Source organism: Symphodus melops (genome assembly GCF_947650265.1).
Source record: "Symphodus melops genome assembly, chromosome: 9".
NCBI classification, from domain to species: domain Eukaryota; kingdom Metazoa; phylum Chordata; class Actinopteri; order Labriformes; family Labridae; genus Symphodus; species Symphodus melops.
This window is the reverse complement of record NC_136699.1, coordinates 10,321,916-10,334,690: the sequence shown is the minus strand read 5'-3', so window position 1 is coordinate 10,334,690 and position 12,775 is coordinate 10,321,916. Positions and strand designations below refer to the sequence as shown.

The window sequence follows — 12,775 nt, the reverse complement described above, 5'->3', positions numbered from 1 at the left end:
GTTAAGGGTCGGGGTCTTCCATATCCAGAACCAGCCTGTGTTTAGTTAATCCTATCACATGTTTGATCCAGGGGTAATAAAGTGACACGCGGGTGTACACACCATATTTCCCTTCCTTTGCACACTCCTCCCCCCAGCTCACGATGCCCGTCAGGAACCAGGTGTCATGTATCCTGTTTGTGTGAGGACCGCCGCTGTCCCCCTGACACGCATCTTTCTTCTCATCATAGTATCCTGCACAGAACATGACAGGGGTGATCCTGGAGCTGCTGCTGCGCTTACACTCTGTCCGCTCAGTAAAGGGAACCTCCACCTTCTGCAACATGTCAGCTGTTAATCCCTGGAAACGTGTTCTGCCCCACCCGCTTACTGTGGCCGGGGAGGACTCTCTCACCAGGCTCTCAGTGAAAGCTTTCGGCCCGATGCAGATGGGCCTCACTGTGGTGGAGAAGGTGATGGGGCTGTTCAGGTACAGCAAAGCGATGTCGTGGTTGTACAAGCTTTCGGTGGCATTGTAGCGGGGGTGTATGTGCTGCTCCAACACTTCATGATCCTGCTCTGTGCCCTCATTGATGTAGATGTTGTGCTCCCCTGAGGATAGAGAGAGTTGATTCAGATATTTCTGTTCTCTAAATAGATTTAATCTACACCAAAAACACATACTGCACATTCCCCAAAGGGAAGGATTAAAGATGTTTCTCTTCAAAAAATAATGAATAACATAAGATCAAGCTCTATTTGCTTTAATCATTAATTGTTTGATTTCTTGTTTGAACTCTAAACATTTATATTGTAATACTAAATCTCCTGTACTTTGCCAGGACATCAACATTCATGATAAAAGAGAAGAAAAAAAACAACTAAAGAGACAATTGAAGATACAACAAATCTTGTAGAAATCTCAACAAAGTATGTGAAGGTGGTGGTCCTAATGAATCTGTAATGAGAAACTGTTTAAGAAGACCAATGAAAGAAAATAAAAGAAATGTCTCACACTAGAGATTTTTTTTTTACTCACACAAGATCAATAAAAATAACACATTTTCTCAGGTGGCAGTGAACATTACCCAATCTGACGAAGAAGGAGCCGAGACCCTGCATCAGGCAGTGAGCAGCAGTGATTACCCAGCGTTCACTGAGAATGGAGCCACCGCAGAATAAATGACCACTGGGACGAGCTATTAATGCCACCTGAATCAAAGACAGAGTGAAAGATCAAGAAGAAGGCAGCTGTTTTGTTTCTCTCTTTTCTATATCCCAAACCTGACATGCTTCAAACACGTCCACCTCCAGACGCTACCTGCCATGGGATCTCTCCTGGAAGAACCACCTTGCCACCCACAATGCGTTTATGAGCCTTAGGCTGCTCCTCAGTGGGGGCCTCGTCGTCTTGGAACACCCAGAAGGGCAGTCTCTTCAAGGGATGATTTCTGACAGAGACATTTGCTGTTGTAGAGGGCGCCTGTGTGCTGGCTGGAGTTGAGGGAGGGGGTGTAGTATAGGTGGTGTTGGTTGGTACAATGATGTTACTGTGGCCGAGGAGAGACCTCGTGGATGCTCGACTAAACTTTGTCAGAGCGTTCCTGCCACAGGGAAATTCAGCTGGTGATGTGAGAAAGGACGAGTTACATGGTGGAAATCGGAGTCATTAGGAAGATATTTAGCAGAAAATAAATTTGGAAGCGGTCGATACCGTCTGCTTCACAGTTCTCGCCGTCCTGCATCAGTCTGTATCCTCTCGCACATGAGCACTTTGCTCCGAAGGTTCCCTTCGATTCACAGAAGTGCATACAGCCTCCATTATTCACATCACACCTTTTAGCTACAACTAAGGAGAAGAAAGACTAATCAAAAAACGTGAACAATTTACCACTATGTTGTAAAACTAAAACAACATCATAATAAAACATGACTTACAGCAAGAGCACTGAAGCTGCTGTTTTTAGACTCTCCAAAGAGAACAAACAATCTAATTTTAGGACCGAAACAACACAACCATTGCAGGCGACTGATTTGATTTAGAAAGCAGGAGCAAAAGGCATCTGGGTATTTATCCTCTGTGACTGAGATCTGATCAGATTTGATCTCATCTTTGGAGACAATTTGTATCATGTAGCATAAAAGTCACATGCCCAATGACATTTAAAAAAAAAAAATCCAATTACCAATCCCACAGTTCCTGCCAGTGAAGCCAGACGAACATGAGCATGTGTAGTAGCCGAGCTGGTCTTGACATGATCCCTGGTTCAGACACGGGTTTGAGATGCACTGGTTGCCATCTGGGGAAAATTCAGACACAGAGCTCAAACAATGACCTCGGTTTGTGCAGGTTGGCAATGTTTACTCAGGGAAAAAGGGGGAGAAAAACGTTAACAGAAGTGTCTGTCAACAGAATATCTATAACATTGATTAGTAGTATCTTAAAAAACCCCCCCAAAAATAACACATTATACTAGACAAACAAGGTAAAGCAACATTCTAATCTTACCTATATATCTCACCCAGAACTCCATCTAAAACACAGAGGACAGTTTTCAATCACTGTGGCTGAAGAAACAAAGAATACTTTAGAGAGCAAAATACATACCGTCTTGTCATCATCCTCAAAGATCTCCCTGGCTTCCTCCAGGTTACACGCTTCCTCTGTACACTCTCTCTCCAAGTCACCTTCGAGAAACTCCTCAAACACACCAGTGTTGTCGCGTTTGTGTCTCCGCAGAACGCTGTCTGCTGCCGGACCGGACAAAAACACGGGGCCTGAGGCTGGAGCTGGAGCTTTAATCAGTGAAAGTAAAACAAATGTTCTGGTTGTTGTTTTGAGAGGTTAAATCTGCAATTCAGTACAGACCCTCTGTTACACATGAATCTATTCTACATTTAATCCTGTAAAAGGAAAAGTACGAGCAAAATCCTCAAGAAGTATTTTTTTTAATAAAGACGTGATATTCAATACCTCCAAAGCCGAGCTGAGAGTCCAAAAGCAGCAAACATAAGAAAGACAAAGAAAACAGGTCCATTCTAAATACTTCCTATATACTGACACACTCAAACTTGACCATCAATCCAAAGTACAGACTTGTGTTTGCACATGAACACCCACAGGAAGAAAAACACAGCAAAAAAAAGACAAGGCCAGTGTGTCAACATCCACTTGCAATAACAGGAATTCATTTCAATATCAAGAATGTTTTTTTTTAATGTCATTTTTAGGTTTTGTAAATTACCAACATTAATGATTAATGACATATGAAAGGGTTCATACCAAAGAACCATCGAGTTCAGACCGTTAAATTCTCACGGCCTGGCTTTTCCCTGAGGTCTGAGGCCTGTGTTAATGCTCCAGCTCTTCACTGTCAGGGTTCATCTAGGGTTACAAATGAAACACCTTTTTCCCCAAATGCCAATTTAATTAGAGGACATGATGCCGCATCCGGTTGAGAGATGACCTACTCTATCAGCTGAGCCACATACACAGCCAAGGGTTGCATCATGTGCATATTGTCAGTACTATCATTCTGTGTCACTAATATCAATAATCACATTACAGTATGTTGTGCTTACAAATGGGAAATACTTTAATCCTTTAATAGAGACATAAAAAGTAGAACTGCACTTTGAGTTTTCCCCACAAGATGGCGATCATGAACCTCAGTCATAGACGCGATAACACAACAACAGGGTAAAAGAGATTTGTAAGATGATCTTGCATCTTTCATTTATTATTGGAGCACAGAGAAAGCTGATTTATAATCCTTTATTAATAGGGTTGAATAAAAACTTATCACATGTTGTTTAAACTAAATATCTTATGAAAGATTTTAAACTATCAAACACAGTGAGGAAAACAAACAAAGTATGTCTACAAAAGTTTTACACATGATGTTGTATTAAGATATAGAACTTTTAAAAGTGCAAAGAAGCAGTCCAAGATAGTAACACATGTCGTTACACGTAGATTAGATTTTTTTTTTTTTAAATGACGACACTTTGCTATGTTTTCACCCAGAGTAGTATCGTTTTTTTTTTCGATCAGGAGGAAGGGGGTGTCATGTTTACTCAATACTCCTGACATTGATGAAGCATTGATGCAGTGTTGATGGGAATGATATAAAGCGCTGATTCAGCGAGCCAGCTGATGATTTAACTCGGGTGTCACTTTGTGGTCTGGGTGGAAGAAGCAGACCCATCTCTGGCTCTCAAATCCCCCCACAGGGAGTCCAAAGTCTTCTCAAGTGTTGGCAACTATTGACCGGAGGCATTTATATTTCATTCAATCGTTCAGAGGTTGAATTATTCATACTTAAATAATTAACACTGCCTGCTCAACACAGGAGCTTCTCCATCACTCCAAGCCAGGATGGATAGCAGAGTAAGGTTCGGTGCCTTCACTGACGCTATCAGGACTCAGTTTGGTGAGAACGAAAGCAGATTTAATGAGGAAGGAGCAGAATGTAACTACTGGTTTTTTTTCCACATTTTCACAGATGTTTCTACTATAAGGCGGCATCTAAATACTCCACTAGTGCGGTTGAGTCGTATTTCAAGATGTCTGTGGGCTTTCTAAACATTTTTTTAATAGCAGAATGGATAGACACCTTTGATAGAGCTTACTAAAGTACTAAATGTATAAGAGAAAAAAGTAACAGCGGTTTATGCTATAAGCACAGAGGTGATGATTTGTTAGCCGAGCACAGAGTGCTGCATGGATAGATAGCATGAAGTCATATTGTCTGAGACTGACGGACGATTTGTGAAGCTCTCCCTGTCATCTCCGTCTCCTCTCTTTCTTTGGCAGCAGCTCTCAGCTGGGGAGTCTGCATCGACTCCGATTAGATTAGTCAGTGCAGCAGGGGATGGAGTCAGGGCCTCGCACATAATAAAAACTCTGATGCTTGCTCATTGCTATTGATTGTTACTGTACAACCCAGGTCTTTCACCAGGGACATGGTGTCATTTGCAGAGGGCTTATGCTCTGCTTTGGTAAAAAAAATTTACCAGTGAATGGGAAGTTTGTAAAGTTCAAACAAGACTAGCAGAATTTGTGGAAATCTATGCGAAGACAAGTATTTGCAGAATTCTTTATTTAATTATTTTTGTGAAATCCTAAATTACATTTGATTAAGTGAATTTAAACTAGAAGAGCACCAAGAGATCACAGACCTTTCAAAGTAGTTCAATTTCCACAATATACACTTACCTCTATATCTCCAAAACTACAAGACTTACAAGACTTACAAGGTTCTCAGCTGGTTAAGACCCAGGACCAACCACTAACTCCTTGACAAGAAACAACAACCCACGTTTCAGATATTTTTCAACCAAGGAGATTTGTTTTTAAAAAAATGGTGCAGTTTGGCCTTCGGGCAGAACAAAAACATGAGACCTAACAAAGACACGGATAAAAACAAACATGTTTAAAAGGGCGACATAGACTTTTTCATACATTATTTTTCCAGGAACACATTCACGAGAAAATGGAACCACAAGTTGAGAGCCACTGATCTCTGTGACAATTGAGCTTGTCAAAAATGTGATCACTGTTTTTCCCCCTCTGAGTCGGTTTTGGATCATCAGCCCAGCGGCAGTCAGAGGAAGAGGATCTGATGTACAGAACTATACAAAAAGACACGTGTGGTCTTCTAGAATGATAACATCAGGTGCAGGCAAATGTTTTCTCTGTGAAATCTTCTTGAGACGGAAAGAAACCTGCTGTACTCACTCAGAATATGATCACAGGAAGAAGAATCCCTTAAAAAGTGTATAAAAGAAACTTATGAAGAAAAATAGTGTGAAGAATACGCATGTTCAGTTTCTTTTCCAAAGTAATATAAGATGATTAATATACCACTGAAATCTCTGTTTGTTCAATATCAAACTACAGCTACAGTACTAATGGTCAACTAGACCTAGCATAAAATCAGAAAACATGAGGAAACAGCTTGCTTGTCACTTTCTGAAAGGTGTTCAAAAAGATGTTGCCAGTAAGTCTGAGGCTCAGACTAGAGAGTAGTTTGTCACATCTGAAAATGTTTAGCAAATAGCCTACACAAGCCAAAGAGAAAAAAAGACGGTTTACAAGAGTGTGGGCCTCAAGATGACAAGGTGTGCTAGGCTAACTCTTTACCTTTATGCTAAACTACAGTAAGCTAATCCTCTCATAGCTGCTGCTTTATTCTCAACAGGCAGGAGTAAAAGTGGAATCAATCTTGGTAAAGGTGGTTACATATGAGTTCTTTGAAAACATTCAAATTATTCCTTGACAGCAGCACGGACACTTTGGATTTTTAGTTTCTCAAGTCGCAGAAAGAGAAAGTATCTCCTTTATTCAAAAACACTCAAAGTCAGCCATTTTTAGTCTCTTGTTTACTTTACGTTTGAATATATAGCTGACGTTATCATGACCATGGCATTCAGTACAGAAACCTCAGGCAGAAAGCTTTAGGTCTACTGAGCCGGGAAATAAAGAGCTTTGATTTGTGTTTGATACTCACAGACTCGGGTGTTTCTGGGCGTTTCTCTCTTCTCTTTAGTGTTGGAAGCTTGTACAGTTACATCCTCAGGCAGCTGCCTATGATGGGTGCTGTAAATACAAAGCACTGCAGGCCTCAAAGCACTAATACCCCCATCACCTCCTCCTCTGGATAAAGTCATTGACATTAATGTGATATTTGAGAGAGCTTCGCTCCATTAATTAGTGCAGTCATTTTGAATCTTTTTAAAGCCTGATGTTTCCCATCCATTGCCCCTGCTTGCCCGCATCCATCCCCCACCATGCCAAACACATTTTAACAGGTTTTGGCTTGCTAGAGAAGGAGAGGAAATGTTTGTATTTACAGGCTCACAACACCAGTCACAGTCCAATAGTCTTAAATAGACTGTTGGAGGCCATTCAAATGAAATCCTGCCAGTAAAACATTAGAGAAGACGCATTTAAAACCCTGGTGCCATTTGTAGTTGTGCTTGAAATGGCAGCAGATGCAAACCTTACATACATAATAAATAAATATTACACTAATACTGCTTTCCTGTGCTTGCATTGATTCCATATTAAAGTGGGTCAGTGACCCAGTAGCGCTTTGTCTAATTAGATCATGAGTTTATCTAAATACATGTCTGCATGATATTCAGGAACAGTCTGATTTAGACAAACTATTTCATGTGCAGTTGTGGAACTAATGAGGATAAAGTAACAGAATAATCAAGTGCAATGTGAAATTTTATGAGTATAAATGAACTTAGCCATGCTTATTCCTGACAACAGTGACCCAGAAACGCAGTACTTTAAAAAGAAAAAAGATAGCCTGAATCCTCTCCTGGTCTTTTAAAGGTGATGCAGCTGAGCTGACAAACGCTGCTGGCTCGCGGATGTTCAGCCACCGTTAATGAAAAGTGGAGCTCTCATCCCTCCTGGTCAGAAAGTGGCTATGACGCTTTCTGTTTTCCTGCTGAATGTCAAGAAATTACTTTGAAAAAAAGCTACACAGCACTAACTCAATCAGGTGTGGAAAACATTTCCCATTATGATTATTCCATTCCACATTTATCACTCTTTACCAGGTAAAACCCGCTTCAGGTGCTAATAACTCAGTTGGCTGTGCACTGATGAAGTCTCCATCACCAGAGGGAAAAGGCAGAGTGTCAGCTGCACCAAATCCATGTAGATCATCTGTCCCACAGCTGAGATACATCCAGACTCGGTGACATGAGAGATATAAAAAAAGCAATCTGCAGAGCGGCCGGGTCAATTATGTGCTGCGTTATAGGAGAGACGTGACAGAAATATGACATGGTGTTGTACCTTTCGACCCTGACCTCTTTAGTTTTGAAATAACTTGCTGACCCCATTATGACCTTTAGAGCTGAGGTCAGAGCTCAGAGATTAATGAGCTGGGGGGACTCTCCTATATTCATGTTTCACTGAATGCATCACTCTGATGAGTGAGCCTATAGCCACATGTAAACATGCAGAAACAAATGCAAAACTCTTGCATGTCCTTTATTTCAGTCTGCAGTCCTTGGCTCTTTTATCCTGCATTAGCTTCTCTGCTATTACTATTCATTATATTCAGTTATGACGGCATCATGTGAATATTTCATGTGCTTTTTTAAAAAGCCTCACATATATGACATTGACCCCTCCTGCATAATGCTGCATAATCTTCTCCAGAAAGTAGAAACAGTTAAAGAAGAATGGTCAATTCAATTCAAAAAACGTTATTTGTCCCCGGGGGGGCAATTCAAAGGCACACAGAGCAGTAAATGAACGACGGTGCAGCTACACTAAAAATTTTACCAAAGTCAAAAGAATACAGTGTCAAAATGTTGGTGAAAAGTTCAAATACAAAATTACAATCTTAAATTAAAAAAAGAAGGTATAAGAGGACAGATGTGGACGGAGGACAATGTTTTTTATAGCGTCCATGTTTTATAATAGCTGCATGAATCTGCAATTTTAAAGCCTTAAATTAGCAAACCTGCAGGTCCCTGATAAGAGTGAGTGTCACCAGATGTAGTGATTAACATTTGACACGTTTGTCAGTGTGAAACAGAAGATGGTTTTGATCATTTCCACCCAGATTACACAAAACGCAGACTTTAATCCACCAGTGCTCGACCTGCAGCGTGTATCATCTGTCATCAGAACCTCAGTGTAACAGAACCAGCCTGATTACCTTATCAGCCTCACTCAGAGCCTGAATCAGCCTCACACCTACAGTGGGAGGCAGACAAATAACCTCTCTTCACAACAACGGAGCATTAATCACCCTCCAACACCTCTGGGTCTGTCCGAAAGAATGACTTTTAGGACTGAGCCCTCCCAGCACCCATACAGGCTGCTCCTCTATGATTACCTTGGGTGATTTTCAGTCCGACGGAGTTACAAATCAAACAGCTACAGGGTCAGTGTACCTTTTTTTCCATCCTATGCAACTGATTTATAAATCAGCTGAGGGTGCAAATGTGGTCATTGGCTATTACCCATGTGATGGGAAATTGATTTTCAGCTGACTTGCAAGATCAATACGCACTTTTAGCAAGAAGAATGACAATGTAGTTCCAAAAAGTTTGAGACAAATATCTCAATTAAAGTAATAAGTACATAAGTAAATTGCTTTCAGAAGCAAATTCCTATTTGAAGAAACACACCAAGCCTAAAAAACTCATTGAAGAACTGATGTAAAAGTGGAGGGAAGCTTTAAATGTTTTTTAAATGTTTGCATAGTTGAGAGATTTGGATTCAGCTGTTCATGAATGTTCATTCAACCTTTCAACAAACGACCCCCGTTTGGTATTGCTGACTATCAGCTTAAACCGTTGAATCTGTTTGAATGTGCTATTTTATTTTTTTAATGTGCTGAAGTAAACTATCAACTATCAAAAAACTATCAAACAAAACATTCATCATTTTTTCAACCAACTGCCTGAGCGCATGTGATGCTATTATTATAATATTCCATTACAGCTTTAGCTACAGCTAAATCTATACGTAAGCATGCTAAAATACACTTCCAGCCTGAACCCAGGTGTACTTAAGTTTGAAAAATGAGAAGATCATAATAGGTGTCCATAAACATGCTGGCCTCTCATAGAGCTCTTCATCAAATGTCATTAAAGTGATATATAAGGCCCCCTTCTTTTATGCTGTATATTGATATATGGAACAATTCTATAATAAGTTCTAACTTAGAGGTGAATTACCTATTACTTACAGTTGGAGCACAACACCTGAGGTAGCTTATAGGGGTTATGTAATAGACATTTAACACAGTAAATGGCTTTAAATTATCCAAAAATAAACAACATAAATCTGCAGAGTTTGCTGGGCAGTGTGAGCTAAAGGTGATGGTGCTTTTTCACACAGCAGTCGTGCAATCAGCAGCCCAACAGAAGAGATTCAGGGTGATTGTGTAGCTGCTTCGTGTGATGTGACATCAGAGGTGACAGACTGTGAGTCAGGAGTTTGTTTGAGCTGAGCCAGCCGGGCCGCAGGGTTTTTGCTTTAAACAGGCTGGAGCTGAATGTTGCGCTGTACTGTGACGTCCTGCTGGAAAGGTCAACGAGGGCCACAGGCCATGGACACAGTGGGCACACACCCCACCGACATTTACACTCTGCCTTACCCTCACTATTTAAACCCATTCCAAACACACACGCACATGTCCTGCTGCAAAGTAATCTGAGGAATTATTCCTGTGGTCGGGTCAGAGGTCATCAGGAACCTTTGGACTTTTTCTTTCCTTTATTCTACTCTTTTACTTTTGACGTAAAAAAATCATTCAGCAGCATCTTCAGACTTCTACATACAATTCATTAACCTGTAAGTTTCACAAGCTCAGTTAACATGCCCGTTTAACCAAAGACGTTTTGTGCACATTTTTTCACATCAACAAACTATTATACATAAACAGTAAACTCACAATTAGGATAAAAGGTTGTGACACTAATACCAAGGTTTAATGTTATATGTTCAAATAATTATTCAACATGAGACAAATGTTGTGAGGCGAGGGTGCTTTTGTAAATGTTTCATTATCATGACATGAAACTGTTCTAGTTGAGACTAAGTTATGGTAATATTAAATGTTAATTTATTGTAGTATTATAAGTTATTTTAAATGTCATAAAAAGACGAGGAAAACTTCAAGGCTGTTTTTCTTGTTTGTTTTTTGATGACTGCTTGCACATCCAACTACCACATCAGAGCTACACTTTATTGAGTCAGAGTGTATTTCCGCTATATTTCTTTTATATTGACGTGTGTTTACGTCATAAGTGCTGTTTGTTTGTGTGATAATGCTGATTTTGCGGGGCTCTGTTCTGATGGGACCTCTGTGACCCATAAAGCTACTCAGCTCCAATAGATTCACAGTTTTCCGGAATCGGGTACATGCTTTTAGTATTGCTGCTATAATGAATAATAAACATGCCCCCTTCTCACTGTCAGTGAAAACCAAGGAGAAAGCGGATACTGTCATTTTAAAAATAGCGATAAATCAATCCATCTTGAAGAAAAGAAAAAAAAACACGCTTACTAAGTTACTATGGGTGACTGAAAGTAGAGGATGAACTTTTCTAGATATAAACCAGGGTTTAATAACAACTAGGCACTTGGACAAGCAGTCAGCCGTCTCTATGATCATGACACTATCTACTGGGACAAGAAGGAAACAGAACAGGAAAGGTTCTGAGAGGCAACAGTGAGTGACATGGTTAAAAATAGTCCAGTTAAAATTAAACAAAGCTGGAGCTCAGGTAGTGAAATGGAGACTGATAAATAAATGTCTATCTACTGATAGAGGCTTGCACAAGGAGCGAGTGGTCTCTTTCCCTCTCAATCATAAATATCAATACTGCTTTTCTCTTTAAGCTAAAGGAGCGTGTTTACTTGTCATCCCTCCAGTGTTGTTTTTAATGGCACCCAAGAAATGAGCATCAATCTGTTGTATAAAGCGCAGGGAAGCTTGTGTTCTCAACGAGGCTCTATTCAGCTGTTCACATTCAAGGTACTGACACGTACAAAATAAGAGAGGTCAATATCACAATAAGATTTCAGTCAGAGTTACTTTTCTGTTGTCAGAATAGGAGCTTTTACTTTGACGATTATAAAGCTGTTGTAAAATCATTACTCTGAAGAAGGCACTGATTTGTTGGTTGAGGACCATTTAGTGTTCAGTTTCCAGCATTAGAATTATTTTATTTCTTGTAACATGATTGAAATAGAAATATGAATTCTGACGATTGCTGGATCTAAACATTTATCCTCTTGAATCTCACATGCCAGACATCTGAATGCATGTTGGATTTATTATCAGCTTAATTTGACTTCCACGTATTTAATCACAGAGGAGAAATATTCAACTTAACTCAGAGTAAAATCTGTTGTTAAGCCTATGATTGGAGCGTTCCAGGGAGAGCAATGAGCTGAAATAGAGCAAAAGGCTCCAGTGAGCTTTAGACGCCTCCGAAAGATTGGAGCATGTGAAGAAAGTTTGAAAGGAGTCTTGTTTCCTCTAAAAATAGCAACTATATAGATCTTGTAACAGTCAACCTGCAGGTCTTTTTTCCTCTGCTGCCACTGAGTGAAAACAGACGTGCACGTAGAGAGATGTGACAGAAAGCCTGCAGAAAAAAGGACTGTGATTAGACCGCTGATAACAAAAGACTTAGATTTTGAAATATTATATTGACCTCTGAAGTGTACTAAGAGTTCGGAAAGTCTTTGGATTTTTCCCTTTTTACCTGGACGGGTTTCAAGGACTGAGGTTTACCTTTTAGACTTGAGGCTTCAAAGGTAAGGAGCACACACCCTTTAAGCTTTAAAGTCAGCTATCTTTCTTTCTAAACAGCATGCTGTGTATTGAGCTTCCATGTCAATAGAAATGTGAGTGTTGACTGCAACTCTTAAAAACATAACACATGCCATTTCCCAGCAGTGGGGCCTCATAAAGGCTCAGATTCAGTTGTTTTATTATCAGAAGAATCTTAATGAGTAAAGTATCTGTTATCGTATTGATTACATGCTGATATGCTGTAAATCAAAGTTCTTTGGTGGCATGACTTTCAAATGTAAAGTGCTCTTAAATCTGATCATAGTTCTATAGCTGTTTTTTTCGTCTTACTTCTTTCATTTTTTGATCCTATCAATATATATATATATTTTTTTTCTAATACTTAATCTTTTTTTTAAATGTTTTTTTATTTTTTCATAATTTCTTCTGTTGTCGATTTCTTTTCTTATTTCCTGTCTTGTTTGCTCTTTGTGAAGCTCTTTGGG

General features: G+C 39.8%; 2 protein-coding genes across 2 annotated transcripts in view; one reads left to right on the top strand and one right to left on the bottom strand.

Moving 5' to 3' along the window:
* Position 1: 1 nt before the first annotated feature.
* Positions 2-3,020, bottom strand: f9a (coagulation factor IXa; the record flags this gene model as incomplete). Its single annotated transcript, XM_079352766.1, has 8 exons — positions 2,954-3,020; positions 2,588-2,775; positions 2,489-2,513; positions 2,166-2,279; positions 1,694-1,828; positions 1,301-1,602; positions 1,068-1,191; positions 2-591 (listed from the first exon to the last, which is right to left on the bottom strand). Exons 1-8 carry the CDS (start codon positions 3,015-3,017, stop codon positions 2-4), a joined length of 1,542 nt encoding a protein of 513 aa, XP_079208892.1. The 5' UTR covers positions 3,018-3,020.
* Positions 3,021-12,056: 9,036 nt separating this feature from the next.
* Positions 12,057-12,775, top strand: part of fgf13a (fibroblast growth factor 13a) — a 92,914-nt gene continuing 92,195 nt past the window's right edge. The window contains exon 1 of the mRNA XM_079352591.1: positions 12,057-12,292. The gene's annotated coding sequence lies outside the window, so the exon portion shown is untranslated. The remainder of the gene's footprint in view (positions 12,293-12,775) is intronic.